General features: G+C 42.1%; 1 protein-coding gene across 2 annotated transcripts in view; it reads right to left on the reverse strand.

Annotated features, from left to right (window-relative positions):
* slc12a5a (solute carrier family 12 member 5a) overlaps positions 1 to 25,691 on the reverse strand; it is a 128,154-nt gene that overhangs the window by 25,946 nt on the left and 76,517 nt on the right. For both annotated transcript variants that reach the window (XM_053431876.1, XM_053431867.1), the window contains exons 2-3: positions 12,444 to 12,544; positions 11,799 to 11,936 (exon numbers count right to left, since the gene is read on the reverse strand). In XM_053431876.1, coding sequence (XP_053287851.1) covers positions 11,799 to 11,936; positions 12,444 to 12,544 — 239 coding nt within the window. The remainder of the gene's footprint in view (positions 1 to 11,798; positions 11,937 to 12,443; positions 12,545 to 25,691) is intronic.

The raw sequence follows: 25,691 nt of genomic DNA on the forward strand, positions 1-25,691 counted from the left end.
TGACGGTGTATATTAAATCTGAAGGACACGTCGGCCGACCCTGTACATAATGAAAAAAAAAAAAAAATCTGCCCAAGGACAGTTTGACCAATGAAGGGTAATTATGCCGATTTCCAGACATGACCTTTTTTACCCGGAGAGGTAAAACCTTAACAGTCACATCATTACCTCACCGATAACACTGCAGGCACAAGCCTCCTGTGCTGCAGCTCTGTGCTTTAATTCAGACAAACAGGATGAATAGTGGCTGATTGGCTTATTATGTAAAGTCAGTGAAGACGTTGGGGATTTCTCCCAAAAAGGTTCAACAATCAAAACCTCATGAAGCTGCTTACTTGAGCAATTTTAGCAAAATGGAGATGTCAAGCTCCACCGGGCTACACAACTGAGGGCTTACTGAATCAGGCTTATTTATTAGTGTTTCTGTTATGTCAACTTAACACTCATAGTTTCAGGGGTGGCTGCATATTTATTATATTACATTATAGTTAGACAGTTTGGGAAAGATGCCCATACTTGCATTTGATGAAGACATTGAAACAACTCTCATGTCTCTATAAATATAAGGCTGCAGCCAGTAGCTGTTTAACAAATCTGAAAGTTAAAATTAAATATTTTTTGGGGGGGCCAATGCTGATAATAATCATCTATATTGCGAGATAAATACAGTTTATATATATACTACCTATTGAAACAAATTAATATTTTGGATTACTTAGATTCCTTAAGACAAAGAAATGTAATATTTGCCTTGATTGGTTTTGCTGCATTATTTATTGTGTAAAAGTTTAAAATGCTGATACTGATGTGTCTGTGAAGGAGCCAAAGGATAAATTACTCGAACTCCACACGTTATGTCAATGTCGGTTTAATCAATCAGTCGAGTTATCGTAAAAATAATCGTTTAGCTCAAAAATTGCATCATGGAATAACAATGTGCTTTGGAGAGAACCGTGAACACTTTTTATTTCCTCTGTGGTTAAATATGCTGCAACATGATTGACACTACACAAGATGCGGAGAATGTTAAAACAAAAAAACAATGCTGCACTCGGGAGTGACAGCAGATGCTGCATTCATAATCCAGACTTTTAATGAAATCATCCTGACAAGAGGCTGACATCAAACGAATAATACTGTGTCTGATATGCGATTTCTATGGAGAAGCTCCTGTTCCAGCTTTAATAATGTGCTGTGTGCGGAGTGGAGAAGAGAGAACATGGTCCAAAAACTGAATATAAACTCACTGTGACTTTCAGTGCCTGGTAGATACGTTTTTTCATCATCTGCTTGTCAATTATCGAAATGAAGTTTTTTTATTTTGTAAATACTGAAACCCGCCGTCACAAAGAATTAGATTGTGTAAAATATTTTTTCTCTGTTTGCAGTTTACAGCCTGTCGGAGGGACGTCCCAGTATCACCAGTATCACTGTTATCTTTCCTGACTTTCTCAATGGTCAGTTTGAAAATGAAAATGAAAAAGTGTAAATTTAATTCACTAGCAATAGTAATTGTAAGAGGAAAAAATTATAATAATAATAATACATTTTATTTGTAAGGCACTCTTCATCCGAGAATCTCAGAGTGCCACAAGTACAAAGTTAAAATCAAAGTCCTAAAAACTCAACTCAAAGTAAAAACGCCTATTTTTAGAAATACCATGTGAATACTTCATGTATAAAAGAAGACACCCTCGTAACCAACTCCATTACACGGTGTCATAACAACAGGCTTCGTAGAGAAGCTCGGACACTTTCTCATTTCTTTAGAGGTTGGTTATTAAATTCGATGCAACACGATGGGCACTTCACAACAAAAGTCCTACACAGCAGATGCCTCATTCATAATCCAGACTCCTAATGAAATCATCCTGAGAAGTGGCCGACATCAAACCGTGTCTGATGCTACACTATGTGATTTGTTTAGTTTCCCAGCTCTAATAATGTGCTGTTTGCAGAGAGGAGGTGACGGAACAGGTCCAAACAAGTCTCACAAATATAATTATCTCCTAATTTTCTTTAGAAGCACAAACTCACACTTGGAACTGTAATTAGTGAAGTCGTCCGAAAACATCTGATGCAGCCGAGAGCAGCAGCAGGCCACTTCTATCAGATCCATGTATTTGTTACTAGCACAAATACTGCATCACATGTGTCTCACTGTTATGTAACTGTAAAATTTACTTTGTATAAAGCTTATCTAAATGTGCTAATACGATCTGCACTGTGCAACTAACTACTGCTAAGACCTGGTTACTGACACATCCTCTTCTTCTCATCTGCCTTTGTCGCAAAATTTCTCTACAGCACAACTAGTGGTGAACAACTCCAGAGGAAACCTTTAAAATCACACAATCCTGAGCTTGGATGTGAATACTGAGGCAATACGCAGAAAGAGGGGGGGAGGTTTTGATTCAATCTATAAATCAATGTCTGTTTACAGAGAATATATATTAACCCCTCTCAGTAACTTGCAGGTAGGGAAAGTGGAAGGTTCAAAATGGCGACTGACTGAGCAACATAGTCAAGGTGGAAACTGAACTCATCTGTGAATTGCAGCCGTGACCGTCGGACATTTTAATTAGAATCCTTTCTACTTTTATGGAGTTTCACATCCTCCCCTCAGGTCAGATTCAGTTTTCTGAAAATCAAACATGACAGGTTTAATTTCTCATTCACCAGCTGGTGTAATTAGAAGTCATGCTTTTTGGTTTCCACACACAGTTTGGTACATTATCGTGTGCCGTGTTTCTTTGCCTGTATCACATAAACCTTGTTTTTGAATTATGAATGTAGAGTCTGGACTCTGTTATTGTATTGTGCTGATGTTTGACTTGCTGCATACAAAAACTTTGTCCTCATTTTCTATCTACGTGTGTGTGTGTACAGGATATATTCCACGTAGCTGTAACGTAACCTGCAATCATGGCTCTTGCACCACTTAATCTTCACAGGAGGAAATCTCTCAACCTTCAGCCTCGTTGTGCTTTAATCAAAGATCAGCGGCTGCTGGAGGGATCAGCGCAGAACAAACCTCGTCCGTCTCTGTCACCTCCCCCACTATATGATAATGATGTGCACAGTTTGTCTGTTGTCTTAGCTATGCAAATGAGACGGTGACTCACTGTGCCCTTCAGTGTGTGGCACAGAGGAGTTTTTTCATCCTGTGCTAAATAAAGTTCTTTTATTTATGAATACTGAAACCCTGAATGGGCTCAGTACCATTAAATTACATTTTTATTATGTTAGAATTCAGTAGAATATTTTACCTCTAGTTTACGACCATGTTCCAGTATCACTGTCAGGTTGTACTTCATCAGATACACTATGGTTAGTTTAAAGTGTAAAGTGTAATATTAATCTACCAAGGCAGTTTCCACCTGATACTGATGAGACCATGTGAATATTTCTGAATGAGACAGAAAGCTTGGGGGTGAACTTCCTTCTTTCTGACAGAGACAGGAAATGTCACAACTACTCACAAGTAACATAGAACAAACAATAATAAAATAAAAGAACTATATGCTTCTTTGTTCCATTTCTTTTTCTTTTTAACTTCACCAACGTTCATTGGCTGCTTGGCCTTTGCAACATTTGCTGTAAATATCCAACCCTTTACAATTAAACTGAATTAAACCTGCCATATCATAGGCCAGCAAGGTCTATAAAACATTTGAGGTAGTTTTTCCTCCCTCTTGAGGATTGAGGGGAAGAGGATGTTGCAACTGCTAAGCTTAACAAATAAAACCTGATTGATTGATAGACAGAGAATGTTTGACCCTAAATGCAATGAAACCTCTGAGCTGCTAACATGACAATATTTAATGTCTACCGTTGTTTGAGCAGTTTAGGAACAGATGTTTGTAGTCGAACAAAACTAACATTTGTACGCAGGGTGTTGAACGACAAACAGGAGGAGGTACGCGAGGTCAGTAAGTCAGCAGAGAGGCTGTCGGGGGTGTTAGGGTCAATTTTACCTCTAAATTCTTTCCTTCCCACAAATCTCCCACAGTCGTAACACTGTAATTAAAAAAGACTGAGTTTCCATTGGCAGGTCCTTCAGGGACTTGGTGTGTAAGACACATTAGCAGTCAGGTGTTGCAGGCTGAAAAGGTTTCCCTGTGATCAGCACTTTGTTGTTAGACCCCAAACTGCTGCGCCTGCACAAAGTGGACTGAGGTCAGTTTGTAATAACAGGTAAGTTATTAAAGGGAACACCTGTGAGCTTTTAGTGAACAATAGCAGACATTACACCTTCAAGTGGCTGAATGCTCTGTACGTCCTTTCAAGGTGGGGATTCTAATTAAAAAAAAAGAAACTTCAGTGACTTTGTTACGTGAAGTGAAAAAGGTGAAATTGCATTTATTTGATTATTTATTTGAGTAAACCTTTTGCGGTGTACACTTCAAACACGTAAATACATCAAAACAGGGGAAAAAAAGAGTTGCCCGACGAAATATGTATCTGTATAACCTTCAAAGATTGTTGATTTGATCAAAAAGAGATAAGAAAAAAGGCATTTCTTTGTAAATTCACAGAAGCACATTAAGATTGGACGGCAGGACCTAAAAGAGATAAAAATCTTGGCAGAATAATTTGTCAGAGAAGCTTTAGGTCCTCAGTGACTCATTTTTTTCATCTGTTTTTCTTCACATGTCGACTTAGAGGACGACCACTTCAACAGCGCGAATAAAAATTGCAGATTAAACTAATCTGCACTGTAATATTACAACGAAAAGGTGTTTATGCCCCGGAACACTCGAGAATAATACACGCAAAAACAGGCACTAACCCTCTCCAGACTACAAAATGTCATTTTCATTCCCCGCCTGCTCCCCCACACACAATGGAGAATCAGGCTGTATGTGTTGGCCCCGCTGTACGAGTGTCTGTGCTGTCTCACAGCCGAGTGCTACATTATAATCCACACTCAACAACAGGCAGGCTTTGTTAAAACAGTGTTTGTCTGCTGGAAATCCTGTTTGTTACGTAAGATGAGCAGACACAGATAATAGACACCGATTACACAGAGTCTGAGGACCTGAACGCCTGATAGAACAAGCTCTCTGCAAAGCAATCTCCAAAACTAACAAATCCAGGTGAACTGATGGAGGCTTCTAAAGACTTTACATGGAGAAATAGTCTGAAACTGATGGAAGGCTTGCGTGTGCACCGATTGAGGGCCCTGAAAACGCTGCTTTTCTATTTTCATTCAATTGGCATCTCATTTGTTCATTTGCGCATGGGGATTGCAGTCCTCCCTGATAGTTGCCACACACACACACACACACACCCACACACACACACACAAAATGAGTGTCTGTTTAATGGGCTGGGAGAGAGCAGTGTGATGATTTCCCTGGAGACGGAGCCACCGTGAGCAGAGGGAACCGTGGCTGCTGCAGACACACAGGTAGGCCTGCGTGGCACCACTGGACTTGGAAAGCACAGCTGCCCACCGACCCGCTGGGAAGTGTCGTCACCCCGCTGAATGACTGGCTCAGGTGCGCCAGACACACAACAGGACCTTTCAGTGCATCTGCTGCGGCACCTACTTCAGATTCGCTGCCTCCTGCTCTCCCACCACTTACCACTCGCCTTTCACCGGGGCCGGAGCTTCCACTCTCTCCGTCTCTGCACCACCCACCAGACGCACTCCATTTACAAGATCCACTGAGCTCTGAAGCCCACTCGAGCAATATACAAACATGGTGCATAGGAAGAAAATAATCAATCCTGCTTCAAAGACTGTCTTCACTACAATGACATGTAAATAACAATGCTGCATTACGTGTTCAGTCACAAAAAATCTACATTGAAGCTTCCTGAGAAGAGCGCTCTGAAGGCAAATGAAAGAAAATGCAATGACGCATAAACTCTCAGCAAAAAGGTTTGGGTGGATGGCTCAGTCAACGAAGCGTGTGACTGTGACATGGGAAACTCAACGATATCACCAGACAACATGGATACTAGTTTAGTGATTAATTGGGGTAAGGCACCTGTTTGTAAATAGCTTAGGAAACATTTTCTCTCAATTAGCGTAAGGTTAGGGAAATGCACTCACGGCGAATGAAACACAAATTCATTTTGTTGAGATGAGAAGTTAGGTTATGTTTTCGTCAGGGCTTTTTTCATTAGCAGGATTATTTGCTGGAGGGTTGAGGTGTTGTCAAGGAAGAGCCCATTATGTTTTGGTGCAGATCCAAATGTGTGTGTGGGGGGGTGCAAATACAACTTGATTGATTGATTAACTGACTTTCTTTTCCATAGGGACATTTTCCCCCTATTCATTGATTTGTCTGGGAATATAAATGGATCTTGATGGAACCCTCAGGCATGTTTAGGGGACTGCATAGTGTTTATGAGTGTGTGCCATTTGGTGCAGATCCAAATGAAAAACTAAAACTAAAAACTAAATTGTTAGCTCTAGGGCTATTTCTTGACGTAACCAACATTCTCCTACGTTCCTGTCTACCATCATGACACTCCATAAAAGGGCATCTGAATTCACATGGACCCTTAGCTATGGAGCTAAATCATGAAGTGTTGAATTGCCCAAATTGGCTTTTTACCAGTTTATGATCTGACTCCAAGCAGCAGTGAACACTGGTTTCTTTTGACCATAATGGGAATGTCTTCCTATAAATAAGTAGGTTCAGAACTTTAAACTTCACCAAACCTTGATCACTGAGGTGCAGGCCAGAAAACACCCATCAGCTACTGATATACAAAAGATATACGATGTGAAATTGCATATTTAAATGAATGTTTGTTATTTTCCTCTCCTTCTCCCAACTCTCTCCCCCCCCCCACACCCTTATCTCCTGCGGACATCTCCTGAACTGCTGAGGCTAGCAAAGGTATCGCGCTTTCCTCTCCATTAGACGTTAGGGTTTTTTAGAAGAGAGGAATTAAAGAGGGAAAGGTGAAAGGAACTTCATATCCTCGTCTAGCTGCAGGGTAGAGGAAATGAAAGAGAGAGGGCAGGGGATTGGGGGGGGGGGGGGGGGGGGAGAAGACTACACAGAGTTGCAGGAGAGAGGAAGGGGAAACATCCAGGCCCTCAGGCTCTGGGACTCCCTGCCAACCTGCATTGGCTGACAAAACCAGCGTCATCGCTTAAATCACTTTTTTTTTTTATGCTCACCAGCAGAACCAGCAGCTACTGCAGAGTGAAATCCCTGCTGATGTGTAGTCAATTTTTTATTAAGTTGTTGGAGATGCATGTGTGTCTTTATTGGCCAGCTCTAAGCACCAATGTGGGATCGCATCAGTGAATACTCGGTTTCAATTTCCTATTTCGAATAGGAAATTCTTCACTAAAGCTGCTTCCAGACATGCACTGAACGCCGGACATTTTCTAGAGCGGCTGTATGAGCGAACATAAATCAAGTCAGTTGCTCTCGTGAGAATACAAAGAATTCACAGCGAGCACGGGAGAGCGCTGATGATGCTGATGGCGTTTCTAGCACATGACGGAAGAAAAGAGAAAACAAACATCTCAGGAGGAAAAAGAGGAGCCATTTGTCAAATGTCGACTTGAAAAGACGAAGAATTTTGGGAGTTTTGGGGTGATAGGTGCCGACGCTGTTGTTGTAAACAAAAATCCGCTATCTCGGAATTTGTGTTATCTTAGTGTAGACAAATCGCATTTTCATTACAGTGGAGGGAGAGGCAGAGGAGGGTGAGAGGGTGGTGGTGGTGGGAGGTAGTGACAGTGAGGGGGGCAGACTGGGAGGCTGTAACACCATCTCCACGCTCTGCTGGCCAAACAGGAGCTGATAGGGCAAATGTGTTTCTGCTCAGGTGTGCTGAATTATTGAACGGACAGCGAGAGGAGAGGCCAGCGAACATCAGCCTCCCCGACCAGCTGTGGACGAACCAGTCACTCAGCGGTCAACACCGTGTGTGAGTGAGTGTGCATGTGTGTGTGTGTGTGTGTGTGTGTAGAAGCGTTATTCACTGGTTATCTGTACAACAGCCGAAAGTCCTCTGTGGTGCTGAGGCCTCACCACCTCGAAATAGCGGCTACATGTGTTACTAGAATATTCTAGGTTAAAAGACGCCACAAAGCCTCATGTGTTGCCCCCAGTTATGAAACCACACTATCCAATTCAAGCCTGAAAGTCTCCTTGTCCACTAATGGACATGTTCTGGTGAACAGAATCTATATTTAATCTGATATCCAGGTCAGCAGGAGGAGGCAGGTGAGTCGAAAATCAAACAATTACTAAACTTCATAAAGAAAGTAAGAGAAAATAAACTAAAAAGTTAAGATATAAATGGATTATTATTTTGTTTCAGCTCAATCTATAACATGTTGGGGGGCATCTGCAGGTTCTGATCCAGCCCTGGAGTTTTTTTCAAATATGTGAAAAAATTCTGCTTTCATACAAATCTATAACATGTAGTGAAGATATTTGTATGTTTTCAATTAGTTTCATTGGGGAATGCCCAAACCGTCTGAAGATGCTTGACCTTTCCTAGACTCAAGGTGCAAAAGAAAAGCAGAAACAGCCAAATAATAATAACAAGAAGAATATCAGTCCTTTAAGAAACAGAATCCTCCACTAAGCCTGTTCGCCTGGAGTCTTTGCTTAATGGCCGGGCTGTGAAATGTCTGTTTAGCTCAGCGATGAATATGCACGCTGCTGTAATATATAACATGAATTGACATTAATCAGGGCACGTCGTTCAGAAGGCAGCTGATGGGAATACTGATCCGATGCACCAGTCTAATGAGAGGGGGGAGGGAGGGGGTGCGGTGGCGGGAGACGAGGACGAGGAGGGCAGAGCGGAGAGCAGGGATCGTAAAACGCCCGGAGAGGAAAGGAAACGTTTACGTGAGGGAACATTGCCCTGTTAAAATCAAAGGCAGGGAGCGTATGGTTTTCCTGTAACTCTTGGCGAGAGCACTTGTCTAGAAAATTACTTAATATGAGTAAATAGGTTCCTGGTTTGTTTGTAGTTCATTCATAAGATCTAATAGAGATAATCCTGATGCATTACTTTGGATTTTATGGGACTAAAGAAAAATATAATAAACCAATGCAAACTGACCATATTTACCTCGGCCTAGAGGTTACACTTTCACCTCTGTGTGTTTGTTTATCAGGATTACACAAAACATATTTCACTACTTCACTTCTGAACATGACCTTGTAGTCTTTTAGATTCCTTTTGGTTCAAGAAAATAGGATTCTAAAGGTCGGCTCTATTGGCAAATCTCTTGGACTCAAATACATTTCTGATAATGAGGAATATAAACATAAAAGACCCCTCAGATCTTTAGGAACCAGTGTCCTCTTCTTTTGTCCCTTTTGTGAGTTTTAAGCTTCCATATAAACCCTCTTGCCTTCCTGTGTTAAAGGAATAAAGTCAGACGAGAGAAAATTGCGGACGGATTAGCTGGGACTGGTTTCCATCTTAACCTGCGCGACCTCCAGACAGCTCCCTCCTGTCACACGCCAACCAAATCTCTAATCTTGGCTTTCACACTGCAACAAAGACAGACCGCTGCCTTGCTCTCGCTCTCTCACAACTCACTTACTCCCTCCCTCGAGGGAGCGATGATGAAGGAGATGGAGGGTGAGGAAGAGGAAGAGGGAGTGGAGTGAGAAATAGAGAGGGAAGGCGATAGTGGGGAGGGAGAGAGGGGTCGCTGTGCGAGCGATAGAGCGCCACAGGCTGCCTTAATGAAAAGCCTCTCGTGGCGATGGAGAGATTGCCTGTGGAATGGACCTCTGATTGGAGAAGCAGCAGCTTGCTGTAGCGTGTAGACTAATTAAAGTATTGAAGGGGGTTGAGGTGACAGGGGGGTGATTAGACCCCATCCCAGGGTTAGCCGAGCCGAGGAGAGACAGACAAATACACCTGAAAACTGGGCGAGCTGGATAATGGGCGAGCTGCAGCACTAGCAAAGTGTTGAACTGATGCTGTATTCCCAAGTGGAGACTGTAGCTGTCTGAAGATGCTACCTGCCCTGCTGTGCAATCAGGACAAAACAGAAAGTAGCTTTTAAAACCCTGTTCGAGGGCCGAGTCACACAAATTACATCCTTTCTCGGAAATAGTGTCCCTACTACTCTTAATCCTGTCAACTGTTTCCAGGAGTGTTATTTATTCTGTGTAAAGTGGAGGTGTGTGGATAATCTGGATGAAATGAGAGACTGTCTCTGGAAGGAGAGCCTGCGGTTGATCAAATATGACATTTCACTGTGGTTTAATGCTCTGCTGACACAGGCTGAATGTTAACTCATTCAAATGGATTCAGTGTTTTCGTGAATTAACGAAGGTGTGGGATTCTAATCTTGAGGTGCACGGTTTATTATTTTACAGCAAATTCATCCCACATCTGATGACCTTCAAGAGCTTGATCAATAGTAATGAATTTAGTTTAGACCTAATATTGATTTATCTGTTTATGGTACCGTCGGGCCGTGTCAAATGTATTGCTTGTTTTTCCAAACGCAAAATGGACAGTGCAGGGGGGAATCTGCCGTAATGGAGAGGAAGGAAACAAGATGGCATTTATCCACATCTACTCATCCTCACACCCCTCCCCCTTCCTTCTTTAGGTGGACCCCAGCTCACTACGTCTCTAAACATGGGGGGTATTTGTTATCAACTGATTCAGGTCTTCGCATAATTAACATTGCATTTCTTATGTATAAAAGAGCAGCCAGACATTCGGACAATTAACCAGACAAACTCCATCAAGAAAAACCTTCTCTTTATATGTGTGGCTGCACTGTAATGATGTGTTTTGGGGTTTCTGTGTCAGAAATAGAAGCCAGGAGACCAACTTATCATATCCAGAAAATCACTATGAAGATGAAGTCGATTAAACCTTATCTCCACTGTCGGGTTTAAATGTTTTTAAACTGTATATCTAAAGGATCCATCTGGATTCCTTATGGGAAAGGCAGACAGTGTATCTGCTGGATTCACTAGCATTCAAGGTCATCATCAGAGGAGACTTTGCTTCAAGGTCAGACAGAAGAAAGGATCCCTGAGTGAAAGTGAAACAGTGGAAAATAAATGGATAGTAGTGGAAAAGAGTTTTAAAATGTGAATTATCTTGTTATGTAAATAGATCCCTTTTCCACTGGTCTTTCGCAATAATTTTTCATGACGTCTTTCATTATTTACATAATCAGCACCACTATCGGTCCTCTATTTGCATTTCAGCTTTGCTATATTACATCTCACTGTGCGGCTAAAACCACCGATTTCCACAGGATTAATAATGTAGCTGCCTGTCTGTTGATGAAATGAATGAGAGTTTAAAAAAAAAACTGCATGTAAAGTAAACGGCTTCCTTCTGGCATCTCAACACCCAACAGCAGCAAATACCAGGAGGGGTGATGTGGAAGGAACTCATTAGTGAGGAGCGTTTAAGATGCAATGCAGTCACACGAACAAGGGATTTATAAAATCCACCGAGGACGATTGACAAGCTCTAAATTGGTTGAGATGTTCTGTCTCTCCAGTGAATGTGTTAGAAAGATAACTGATGTAATCGAATGGAAATCCCAAACTTATAATGGTCACACTTAATAACAATCCCTTTGGCAAAAAGAGTATAACCTCTTTCAGGTGAAGTTGAGCTGTATCAAACTGTGAGGAAGTGAAAAGCCAAGCACAAACTTTACTACAAATATACTTAAATGTGTGAATTTAATTGTGTTATTTTTGTAGGACATGCATGATTGCAGTATATTTGTAAGAATGAATGTGTAGAATCATGTACTGTGTGCTGCATGTATGTATAGTTTCCACAAGTACTCTGTTAAATACCTTGACGGGTTTCTTGCGCGATGACTCGCCATCATTGTTCTCGGCCTCCTCGTGCTCCTTGCTACCTTGGGGCAGGTTGGAGTAGTTGGCCAGGCTGCTGAGGAGAGACGACACCATGGGGCTGGTGTCCATCTCCTCCTGCAGACACAAACACACACACAGACACACAGACACACACACAGAGACAGGACAGTCTGGAGTCAGTGTTTTCATCATTGCCTTTAATCCTCTGAGCCAGCCAAGTGAACTCTATAACTCCAGGAGTGTTTCATTAGATCACTGAAAATCAATAACAATTTCACGTAACGTGTTACTCTCCACACCCCCTTGCGGATTCCTACCCAGTTAGAGCAGAAAAATAAAGTGCTTACAAAATCAAATGTTCATCGGCGGATTTCGTTTTCTTTGTTCTTGTTCATCCCACAGAGAAACACAATATAAATACATTTGAGCAGAGCTGTGTTGTGAGCTCATAGAGACTTTCTCCTGTAGCAGTGTGAGATTTGCTCGCAGTAACTTATTCAACTTATTATCAATGATCCTCCTTTTTATCATGCCTGGTTATATGTGTTAACAAATCATTATGTGTGTGTGTGTGTGTGTGTGTGTGTGTGTGTGTGTGTGTGTGTGTGTATGTGACTGTACCTCAAACAAGGCCATGTTCTTGCCGTCATACTGCTGGCTCTTCTCAGCGGCAGCATCACTGCTGTTGATGAAGGGGCTGCTCTCCTTAGGGTTACTGTCGCCTGCAAGAAACAAACACACTTCACTTTAACACTTGAAATACAACAGACGACAAACAGCACGACAGCCAAATGCACAAGCCACTTTCTTTGTGTAAGAAAAACCCTTTTGTGGCCTAACAACCAACAACAACTTTTCATTCATTTCACGAGATTGACTTTTGAAATAAATGATTTCTTTGTTTATGAATCCATTGCTTAAGCAAAGAGAGACACACGGACATAAGGCTCGAACAAGAGGACGTCTGCCAGAAGAGGAGGGGAGGCCTGTCGTCTCCACAGCGCGCCCACAGTCAGAAATGCAGAGAAACAGAACCATACTTAATGGAGTGTGCACTCACAATATGTGAAGGGCTATATATTCCATATGGCCATCGCAAGAAGGCAAACATCTCAATCAGTTTGTCGCTACAGTGACAAACAATGGTATCGCTAGAGAGGGCTTCCACAAAGAAATAATGAGAAATGAAACAAAAATAAAGTAATAATACACAGCGGCTTTTAAAAAAAATCAAATAACAGAAACTGTGCGATGTGATTTCATTGACAGCTTGTTGTCGGCATCGTGACTCCATCAAGAAGCATCTGTCCGTGAGTTCACGTTCTAGGGCACGGGCCAAATCTGTCTCTCTATATGGTATATGTAACAATATCAGCATTTGTAAAATCGTTGACCTGTGAAGATGCCGCAAGATAAAAGTATGAAATAAATGGAGAAGTGAAAAAAAATTAAATGAAAAGAAGTGAAAAATAGTTTGTTCTATTTTCACATTGACTCATCACAGAGAGACTGAAAGGTTTTGACCACACGGTGTCTAATGGACCAGAACTTAAAAAGCAGTGATGCATCTTTTCTATTTTTTTCTCTCGTGCCTTTGACACTAAGCGATGTACATGTGTGTGAATATGACCGGAATCCAATTCACAGCTGTACATCAATCCCTCCTCTGTAGAAAATAACTCAACACCTCGACTTAAAAATATTGATTCACTGTCATCAAACAAGCAGGTTAATCTTAACCCCTCACATTCTTTAACATGTCCAGGATAAAAAATGATATATATAAACTAAAAACAAGGACAAACTATTGATTTGACGCAGTTGATCACCGAGGCAGTCACTTCTCACAGCCTCATGCGGATCCAGGGAGAATCTGGTTATTTTACACATCACAATTTAGAGCACATTAGCCTCGGTACTTGAACTGTTTCCCGAGCAGACGTTTGCCCTCGTCTGGAAGAATAATTAAATTTAGAACCGCTATTTTCCACCAAGTGCAGTGGAGGTCTTGGTGGCGCAGAGTTTGGCATCCTATTTGCACCTTCTCCTCCGAGCATCTCTTGAGGGAGATGGCAGATTGCTCTCCCTCTGGCTCTCAGTCCTGTCTTGGACCGAGCACCGCGAGACCAGGTTATTTATAGCCAGGATGCCGCAGCCATGTGCCATGACGTTGGGGGCACTGATAACAGCCAGCACACTGTTCTACAGAGACAGAGCAATAGGGCCACTCAGACAGGGGGACGCTGAGTGGGAAAAAAAGGGGCCGTGCATGAAGATTCAGAGCAGGAAAAGAGCGCAGGAGGGCGGGGACGTTAATGCAAAGAGAAGGAAAGTAAGAGAATGAGGGTGCTGAGGAGAAGATAGAGAGAGACACAGATAGATGGGGTGAGAATGGAAAGTGACAGAGAGCGAGGTATGAGCTCAGGCAGACAAAGACGAGGCAGCCAGACTCGAAATGGGCACCCGCAGAGGGACAGAAGGGAGAGGAACGAGAGAGAGAGAGACACACTTAAGTCCTCGGCTGCAAAATGTAAAAGCTTCTGCTGCACTCAAGGTTCAGCTCTGTGTGTGACCTGCAGGTTAACAGCAGTTAAAAGCATCAGACAGGCTTCTCAGAACACGTGGATTATTTAGTTGTCGTTCTAAAATATATCTTCAACCTCTTCGAACCACGTGAGGAAGATTCGATTTTATGAAATGCCATTTGTGCATCAGTGCAGGATACAGGCCGGTCGGAGCAGTGATGAGATTAACAGCTACGAACACAGGATTGACCCTCAGTGTTTAATTTAATCATGGGCACGTTTTGAATCCACTCCCTCTCTGTTACCTTCCTCCTGCTTTAACTCCAAATAATCTGAGTAAAATTGTAAATATTTGGGAATGCAAATTCCGAATGAGTTTTTGAAGTCATTTCAGAAAGATATAACATTTCCAGTATATCTTTCTTCTCCATAGTGAGGATATCCTGCATTTCTAGTTTTCCTACCAGATCAGGAAGAATATTGTTGCGATAATAAAATAAAAATGTCCAAGACCTGTCGATGCGTTTTCATTGTTTCTTGACACTTCTTAGACAAAATCAATCAGTCAATCAAAACAATAAAATGTATAATTGTTTATTTCAAATGACTTTTCTTGTTGCTTATAATAAGTAGTGCATTTGTTCTTGTGGTTCTCTTGTCAAATACTAAACTAACTAACCTTTCATTGTTGCAAATGTATTGAAACTCGTAGTTTACACATTATGTTTATAACTTAGTTATTTTCATGCAAAGCAATGAATTGGTGTGTTTTACTGCAATGGATACAACTAACCATCCAAGTAGGCTACAGTACTTTTTGAGGAATCTTTACATCAAGCATCAGACACTTTCTAGAAAACAGTACATTCTCCATACAACATGCAGCTAGATGTTGTTAGATGCTCTGCTTTTTGACTGAGCTCTTGAAGGTTCCAAGCAGCAACGAGGACCATGAGGAAGAACTAACCCTGAACAATACACTACATTTAGCACATAAGATGGAGGCTGGAGCTGACGGAGGCTGCAGCAGCAAACGCAGAACGATCAAGTTCCGGACCTGAAACTAACTTGCATTTTGTAACATTACACCTGACAGTGATGGAATAAAATGATGATGCTTCCCCAAGTGTCTTGACAGCTCATTTGTAACACACACTATAGACAACACACCCACACACGCCCACACCCACACACTGGGAGGGTTAATGCCCCACAGACGACTATCCTATCACTTATCTCTCCACAGCCCATTTCTCCTCATCGTCTAATAATTAAAACTCCATCATCAAAGCGGTGATGGATCCCCCCTCTCCGGAAAAATGACAGTGCCCAAAAGAGTTTTGCTCCTCCCGCATCCCCCAAGCAGCTTATCCCCTTTCAATCTGGTGGGATCCGTCCGACAACGGCTCTCACTATCAAAGCCCGTCGCCATTTATGGTCAAAATCCAGAGCTTTGCTGCTCACTGAGCATGAGATCCTCTTATAAATTCCCCACGATAAAACCCAGAACCAACACTCTCCTCTCATCTTCGTCTCGTGGACGTTTCACCGAAGCAGCAGTTCACTGTGAATGTATTGGATATAAACAGACGATGAACGGGTGTGTCTTTAATGGACACATTTATTGTGCTTCCTGTGATCAGCAAATGATAGTTTGTTTTTTTAAGATAACTTGTTATGGTGTGTCCTCTGAAGCCCGGTAGAGTATATTGTGTTTTCACAATGATAAAGTGAAGAGCTGGGCCATCATTTACAGCATCAGTGAGGTTGATATCATAGACTGCCACGATTCTCTGATAACATCAACAACTGAATCGATCTAAAATGATCTGACAGTACTTTTATTCATGTTTATCTTTTCTGTTTGGACTGTTGGTAAGATTAAAAAAAAGTCAACTTGGGCTGTAAAAAAGAATTAGGAACATTTGTATCTATTTATTGACATGTTACAGACTTTCAATTTTATAAAAAACTACTCAATCTATTGATTATTTTCATTCCTGATTAAATTATTGAGTTAACAATTCATTGCTTTCTAAGTGAAATGTCAGAAAATGTCACAATTTCCTTCCGCCCAGTGTTCCATCTTCAAATGGCTGATCAAGGGTCCAAAACCCAGCGATATGTAGTCTTCTAACACATAAGACAGTAAATATAATTCAAACATTAAATATATTATGAGAATTGTAATTGTTACACTTCCAATCAATACATTAATCAAAACTAAAACAGGGATTATAATGGCACTAATTTCACTATTGAGAAACACCCTTTTCAAAAATATTACATTGGCTATATTTGATCTTCTACTGATGTCAGTTGTGTTGTAATTCGCTGTTCTTTGGGACTTTAAATTAACACTATGACATATTGGTATTCATCATCATATTTAGATATTTAATAATATTGTTTTTATGCAGGAACCCTTCAGTTGTGGTTCGCTGTCGGATAAAAATGACTTTATAAACTGAATAGAAATATGTGAATGTTGTCCTTCTAAGGAGTTTCTTTCATGTCCGTATTTAATGTCCACGTAATTCCCATTTTCCTGTATCTGTGACTAAGAGCCTCACCAGCTGGCTGGACACTCGCCGTGTTTGAGAGCAAAGGACAACTTTCACTACAAATGAGTGGAGGCCTGCTCCCCTGCTCTCGATCTGTGGGTTACAGCTTTCCTGCAGATCTTTGAACAGAGGAGCCACAGAGGATTAAATGTTTGACTTTGTTTTATTGATCCTTCTTGTTCAGTGTCGAGGTGGTGACAGTCACAGTTATTACTGTCCCTCTCTCCCTCTCTCCCTCTTTCCGTCTCACTCTCTCACAGCCAGTGATGCTCGCTCTCTCTCGCTCTCTCTCGCTCTCTCTCGCTCTCTCTCGCTCTCTCTCGCTCTCTCTCGCTCTCTCTCGCTCTCCTGCTCCGTGTCGGGCTTCCGTACTGCTTGCCCTCTCAGGAGTGAATTCGAGGGGAAAAGCCAAAGTGCAAGATGTTGATTCTTGAGGAGCTGACTCAACAGAGGCTTAAGGACCACTTGTTGATTTCAGAGCATGTGTACATGTATGTGTGTGTATGTGTGTGGTCCTGGCATTACTCATTAACCTAAATCTGTTTACACACGGTTCACAGTATGGGGACTTCTCCTCGTTGTGGGAACAAAACCAAGATAATTATATGTAAGGGGAAGAGATGTTTTAAGGTTAAAGTTAGGATTAGGCAGGTATGGTTAAGTGGTAAGTCTGTAGACACGACTGTGTGTGTGTGTGTGTGTGTGTGTGTGTGTGTGTGTGTGTGTGTGTGTGTGTGTGTGATAGGCGCAGACTGTGCTGAACAGCAGTAGAGAGGTGGCTCGACCAATTAATCTCTGTCTTAATCTGGGCAGAGAAAGATGGATTTTAGCCATTTTATGTAAATTAGGGCCACATGAAAAATGATCATCATCCTCTTAAAAAAGAAAAAAAAAAAATACTATCCTTTTGGCTGTTAGACTGCGACTGGAGTAAACGTTAAGCACACGTGCCCGCCGAGACATTCCATTTGCATCCAGAGAGAAATGCTTCATGTGTCGGAAGAATGAAGAAACAAAATGGAGTTGGTGAAACGGAACCAAACAATTAAAGAGACGAAGTTGGATTTTCTGGCTGCGTTCCTTCGCCATTGTTCCCTGGTGCATCGCCAAATTCGAGCAGGTCTCGAGTTCAGTCGCAGATTCTGTTTTCCCCTCTCAACGTCCCCATACATACTAATTAATGTCTGGCAATCAATGTCATAGGTCTCTCTCTCTCTCTCTGTCTAGCGATAATATGCAGATCACAGGGGCAAGGGACAGAGTTTAGCTTTAAATTAAATCACATGAACATAATTTTTTTTAATAAAATAATATTTTTCCAGCAATGACGAATGAATATAAAGTTGGATTAAACGTTTGTACTTTCCTGTCTACTCAATTTATTTGTGACTATTAATGTCTCATATATTTTTTAAGTTTATGTATTCCATCATTAGTATTTTTTTCTTGTTCGTACAGGATGCGTGTACAGTGACAACAGGTGGTGAACTTATATCCTAATTCCATTAATGTGACAGACGATAAATGTTGACCTGCCCTAAACCAATACATTCCAAGCAAAAATCACTTAACTTGATTATTTAAGTTCCCTACAAATATCTATTTGGAAATATTATGAAATTAACATGAGATAAGTAATATTTTCTTTTGTAAACGTTTCCCTCTCAACTGTGGGGCTTCTACTTAAAAGGATATAAAAACAGAACAAGTCAAAATGTATCCATGGTCATTTTCTTTAAATACTGAATTTAACAAGAGATTGTAAGAGATGTACACGTTTTACACACACGATAGGAGAAAATAGCAACAGCTTATAGTTACATGCCCACATCTGCCCACACAAACTGTCATAAATAGATATTGCCTCCTATCATGGCTCCTGCACCACATCACAGACACAACAGCCTTGTATAACAGGATCTCACTCTCCCTTTTTCTGTCTCCCACTCTCCTCCATCTCTCTTCATCCTTCTTCTCTCAGCCTGCTGCTTCTGCTGCTCTCGCCCGTGATCTGTTTTTGTAGTTACGTATATTTAGGTGGCGTGATACCTGCTGTATGTACAAACGCCCCTTTTCTTCTTTGTGCTGCAGGACAGGACCTGTGTGCTGATCTGTATTCAGGCTGCTGCTTCAGCCCACTATGAATTTTAATGCAGCCTTGCCTCACAGGGTATGACTTTGACACGGCAGCGGACTGGCTGAGAACGGAGGGACACGGGAGGATGTCTGTGCACACGGGGCCACATGAGAGCATCTAGCAGCTCTTAGCCAGTCGGCCGGGCTTCCAAACATGTCACGGTTTGAGGCCTGATGATGAATGGGTGGGTTTGGTCCAATTTCCCCTCGCTGCCGCTGCCTCGCCTGTAGCTGTGCACGTCAGGATTAATTTTTGTTTAATGGCAGACCCCTGCAACGCCTTCCCAGCAGCACCCTGTCTATCTGACATCAGGCACAGAAGGTGGTTGTACACAGGAGGAGACTGACACACGGATAAAACTATGCCTTTTAGTTGTTAGCGCGGTCGACGGGGGGGTAGTCTTAGCAGGGGTCCGAGGGGCGACAAGCCCCAGACGTGGTGTTGAAATGATGAATTCTATTTACTGTTAGGAGTTTATTCATTTTTATCATAGAATTCAATTTCTTCAGCTTCTGCTCACACACTATCACTATTCTAATCTCCAATCTTCAACTGACATGAGCAGACAGATGACGAAACATTTCAGTAGACTCGCTTAAGTATCTTGAATTTGTCTTGATTAGATTCGAATAAACTAGAGAGATGGAAGGCACGTGGACAGTTGCTGCTGCACTGTAAAAAATCATGTTAAATGCTGCCCATAAGCACTTTTCTCAAAAATCTTTGTCTCTTTACTGTCCATATTCCATTTGAGAGAAGCGTCTGAAAATACACTAGAATAGTTTAGATAACGGATTAATGGAGTCGTTTTTACCAGAAATGTGGAAACATCAATTGTTTATTCATTTTAAAGATTAATTACCTCAACCAAGGCCCAACAGTTCCCTTTAATTCTATCAAGCTGCAGCAAATTTCACATAATCAATTACTTCCTGGGAATAGGGTTAGGGGATGTGTTGAAAAACACCTTATGTGAGAGTGTTAAAGAAAGTGGAGAAAGAAAATCATTGGATCCGCCCCCTGCTTCGGATACACAACACAGATGTAATGGGTTCTTCCCTGACACATACGGCATCTGTACACCATGTTTCGTGGAAATCCATTTGAGTGGTTTTGTGCAATCTTGATGAAAAACAAACAACTGGAAAGGGGTGAAAGCATAAGCTTCTTGGTAGAGGTAATAAATCGATGGGTTGAAGAAAACAGGCCATCACAGTTTCCAGAGGAAAAGCGATCTCGTTTCGTTTGAATGACTCAAAGGATTTCTCTCTTATAGACATCTTGTTTTGTGACATATGGTGGAAATGCATTATTTTTGGTGTAAAAATACTTTTAAGCCAAAACCTTACTTTGCAGTCATAACTCGCTGCTCAGACTCCCGCAGGTGGTGGACTGTCTATGGGAGGAAGCCCTGTGTCATGTCAGTCTCCATGCATGCAGGAGGCATGCATGGAGACTGCCTGTGGGAGTGACTGTAGCTCGCTGCCTACTGCTGCTGTAATTGGTGAGCCATGCAGCCTAACAGGGCTGGAGGGATGAAGGAGGGAGATGAAAAAAACAGAAATGCGTGGGTGGAGGTGAGGGAGTGAGAGCAGCAGGGAGCGAAAAAGGACTGAGTGGGAAGAGAGGTGAGGTGTGGTAGGATTACACACTGGTGAGGTAATTGGATGAGGAGCAAAGGTGTCCTACACCCGCTATCTTTTTTTACTTTTTGTTAAGAACAGTGGAGCCGGAGGAACGACGCAGGGCGAGAATCAGATGGGAGCGGCAGGACGGGAGGGAGATGACAGGATGGGGAGGAAACGATAGCAGCTGCGCAGGCTGACATATTTTCATGAGGTCATGATTAAAAATTCTCCCCAACTTATCACATGCCAGGAAACCAATTTAACTCAGAAACATAATTTCCTTGTCGGTGCTCTGGTGCCAGGCCTGGACGTGGAGCCAAGCACTATCGCACCCTTATTACATTTGGCACATTTTGGGACAAGCAGCTCCAATAAGAGAGGCCCAGCCACCTGTGACAGGTCCACAGAGGTATCTTGGCAGAGTCAGAACACGGGAGGCGGTGTTATCGATGGTAGGGATGGTTTATGTGATCGCTAGGTCTGATCGAAGGTGACAGGGCTATCATCTCGCCAGGTCTGCAGCTTTCTGGCTCTATGATGGAACGCTGGAGGTGTGAACCGAGGCGCAAATTAACACCTGAGTGGTTTCTCTCCCGACTGACCCCCCCCCCCCCTTCCCTGGATGTGGCCATGTTCTCCGTCCATCCGCGGCCCGAAGTCAGAGATAAAGCAATCTAGCCAGAAGCCCGGAGGACTTTACTGGGAAGAGGGCACGTCCTTCTCTCCTCTCTCAGCATCTTTTCTCATTTATTTCGTTCTCCGCGCCTTCTCCTCTCAGGTGTGATTCCACATCCCTGTGCTCTCTTCTCTCTCTCTCTCTCTCACACTTCCCTCCACTTTCTCCTTCACACTTCTGTCCCCATTGCCCTTTTTCCTCACCCCTCAAGTCTTCTATCCTCCACTCCTCTCTCCTCCAGAGCAATAACAAAGTCAATAGACAAGGCTGTGGACACAGAAAAAGAATCTAACACATCGGGGTGAATCAGCGTTCAACTTTGAGATGGCCCAAGATAAACTCACTAATAGAGTCGGAAGATGTAAAAAGAAATCCAAGGAAAAGAGAGTAAGATGGTGACGGATGAATAATCATTCCTATGATTTATTATCATCTGTAGCCATTATTGTGCTAATCTGACTTTAATGTGATTAAATCCTGCAGCAGACTACAGACTGGACAAATTAGAAAACAACAATAAATCAATCCCTAAAAAATGATATCAGGCGTGTACTTTGACGATTAAATTAATAAATACTAAGTCTTTATATAAATATATGTCTTTTCTTGCCTTGACGCGCTTTAAAGTGGAGTTTATTCCATTCACACACATAACACCTATAGGGTTTTTTGGAAAGTCCAACTTTTACCATTTGTATTTTATCAAATATCCCATTTCAGTAACTTGAGGGTTGCTCTGTCTTTATGTTTACACAGATTCAATCACTACGCTCGTTAATCACTCTAATGCAAATCCTCCAAACAGCATGAGCCTTTTTATCTGTTTACTGGACCCACTTCAGGTTCACAGATCCACTTTACAACTGGGAAATCTGCCACAGCCCCAGATGGTTTGTCTGCCTCCACTGGCCTGGCAAAGCTCGGACTTATAAACCTCTTAAAAAATTGAGGCTGTGCAGCATTCAGGTCCAGTTTTTTTCGTCAACAAAAGCAAAAACTTTTTTAATATTCCTATGACCGATTGACAGCGGCATCATTAGAACTGAACCATCCTCAAACATGTCTGTGATGCACCACAATTAGTGCTTCAGTGCTGACTGGCCTGACAACAGTGCAGCGTCTTACAACTTTATGAGAGGAGACAGACACTTCTTATGTAACGTGGCCAAAAATAACATCAGTGAAGCGTTTCACCATCTTCTCTGAAAGTCAAGGCAAGCTGACGTGGTGGGGCGTACGACTGAGGGGATAAATCTACATCAAACTAATTTGCATGGAACCAAGAGCATAAATTCTGCTGATTTACGGGTTGAACAAGCAGAGCAGGTCATAAAAGGCATGAACTCAATAGCAGCCGTGTTCAGATGTGTGATGAGCAGCAGCTCCAGCTTGACCTGGTCCAGGACTACATTTTATGAATACCTAAGTGGGTTCTCCAGGTTCCAGGACCGTGATGTGATAGTCTAATGATCCTGAAACAAGTATATTTGATACAGCACAGGGGGGCAGCAGAAGAAGCTGTGACAGTAAGGAAGTTGATATAATAACATTTTAGCGAGTGCTAGTTTGAGAGAGTGGTCTGTTTACCAGACAACAAATATGTGTTCTTTTTATGCTTCTATTCATGAGAACGGTGACAGTAAAACCCAAATCATAAGCTGAAAGATGCTAAAAACAATATGATTCATCTCTGAGTTGAAACCTTTCATGTTACACAATGTCGTTAACGTGATATTGTTATTATGAACATACTGATTAGTGCACCGATTTAGGTGAAAGAGATCTGTTGACAGAAAGTTAATATAAAATCATCCTAGTGATGTTTTCACGCGTGTGTTTCATCTAAATTATACAAATTGCTGTTTTATTTAACCTAGAATGGGCCTTTTATATTGAAATACTTTATATTAACATCGGGGGGGGGGGGGGGGGGGGTCTACATGTTTCTTGTAGTAGCCCAGACTGGACAAACTAACACCCTTTTATGAGAAATGAAGGTTACCACAGGTTCTCTTTCGTTTTTGGAAGGGGAGGATGAGGTGAGGGGGTTTTCAGCCGCAACATGCAACTTCACCACTTTATGTCACTTAATTCTACACACTGCAACTTTAAGTTAAACGAGGACGGGAGGACGGTAACCTTGCATCAACCCAAAGACATTTTGCAGAAAATAAAAAAGAAGGAAGGGAAGGTGACGGAGCAGAAGAGAGCCAGAAATCATTCATAATGAGGAGAGTTTATAGCCTATCAACGCCAACGGCAGAAGTAATGGAGTCGGGAAAGACAGACTGCAGTCTCAAGCACTGCAGCAAGCGGAGGGAGAGACAGACATAAACAGAGCCGAGGAACAGAAAGACAGACGGTGCCACACACACAAAAAAGACCCTGAGCCTTGTTCTTCAATCTGGCCCGGGCAGATAAGACCACAGCATTCAGGGATTTATCAGGTTCCTCTGTACAGGTGCATTACCTGGACGGCTGAGCGCGGCCCCAGTCATTTACTGATAGTGCACAGTATATGTGCCCTTGTGAGTGTGTGTGTGTGTGAATCCCGGTTTTCTAACACCCGTTTATTTGAGAAGGTGTGTGTGTCTGTCTCTGTTTGTGTGTGACCGCTCTGCCCAGAGAACCACCGCAAGGCCGAGGCTCATCTTGTGGAAGAAGGACAGATGTTGGTGGATATTTCAAGTCTCTGGCAGATAAATAAATCATGGAACACTGGTTTGGATTTAGACAGAGATGAAAGCTTTAAGAGCGGAGCTTTTTGCAGCTGCGCTCTGGGAGAGAGACGGAGAGAGAAAGTGGCACCAGGCAAACATACACAGCCACGTCCCATCACCCCAGAAGTAAGGCCACCACTTAAAAGGACTTACCCCGGATCATATCAGAGTCTAATTTCGGTGCTAAATATAGCTTATTAAATTCTTATGGGCACAAGTCATCTGCATTTCATAAAACATTAATGCAGTACGCAGCCCAAAAACTGTTTTTTAAAACTTTGGATCCTTAGCACAAGCTCCCACAAAAGCCCTTTTCTCTCTGGATGCACTCTGGAGAGAAACGTAAAGAGGAAAGAGAGGGGCAATTGAAACAGGAAGTTAGAGCCGGCGAGCTCTGGGAGTTTATCTCAACTCCTCTCTCTCTTTGGGTCTAGACAGAAGTATTTTTTATATAAAAAAAAAAAAGGAAGTGGAAAGTTGTAAGTGAGGGGCCTCTAGGCAGGAGGGAAGTGAAGGAGCCTTTTGAAAAATGACTTGCTCTGTCTCCACATCTTTTTCCTTTCTTCACCTCCGTTTCTCTTTCCGTTACCCTCTGCAGACTTCTGCCAGGCGAGTGCGAACCATTGCTCACTTGTGTGTGTGTGTGTGTGTGTGTGTGTGTGTGTGTGTGTGTGTGTGTGTGTGTGTGTGTGTGTGTGTGTGTGTGTTTCTGTGTGTGTCAGACTGTGTCCTGGTGGACCAAAAGACTGTGGCTTTCGTCTGCCTTTGATTAATCCTATGAATTATGCATCCTACGTCGCTGTTTGTGTGTGTCCATGTCCGTGTGTGTCCGTGTGTGGAACCGCGCCAGACACTGCAGTGTTTAGTGACAGTGAATGATACTGCTTCGCCCTTCTCACACTCTCAATGACTCCCTCTCTCTCCCTCTCTCTCTCTCTCTCTCTTTCTCTAACACACACACACATACACTGTCAGTTTATTAGGGACACCTTTAGCTACAATTACTGTGGTCTTTATTCTAACATTTATGCAATTTCAGATTTTTCTGTTTTTTTTACAGTGTGACAGTTTAACGACTGAACCTGAGCTTCTGAACACAGTAATAAAGCCAAACATGTGTTTAACATAAACAAAATTGTAAAACGTTAATCAAGTGCATGATGTGTAACGTTTGGGATCAACACTTGTGTTGCAGACACACACACAGTTTAATTGTTTTAAGAGGGTTCTAAAGAATAAAAAGGAAAAGAAAATAACAATAGTAATAATATGAATATGCCTAATGATCAATATTCAACTGATTCAATTCAGTTCGACATGAGGCGATGGTGCAAATTAAAGAATTATTATATCGGGGATGTTTCTATTCTCAAGCCAGTTTTTTCCCCTCATGGAACTATGCAAACAAAAATGGTTCCATAATATAGACATAAAACGTTACAGGCATAAAATACAAACATAAAACTTTTTGAGTGCTGGGCTGTGGTTTAACTCTTCTGTTTATCGGTCCCCTTGCAGTTGTTAATATCTGTTGTGCTGAAATGCTGAATTGCAAAGAGTGTTTTGACAACTCGATCTTACGGTGAGCCGACACTGATCTCATTTAACTACACAACATC

Source organism: Pleuronectes platessa, chromosome 2 (assembly GCF_947347685.1).
Source record: "Pleuronectes platessa chromosome 2, fPlePla1.1, whole genome shotgun sequence".
In the NCBI taxonomy this organism is placed as follows: Eukaryota; Metazoa; Chordata; class Actinopteri; order Pleuronectiformes; family Pleuronectidae; genus Pleuronectes; species Pleuronectes platessa.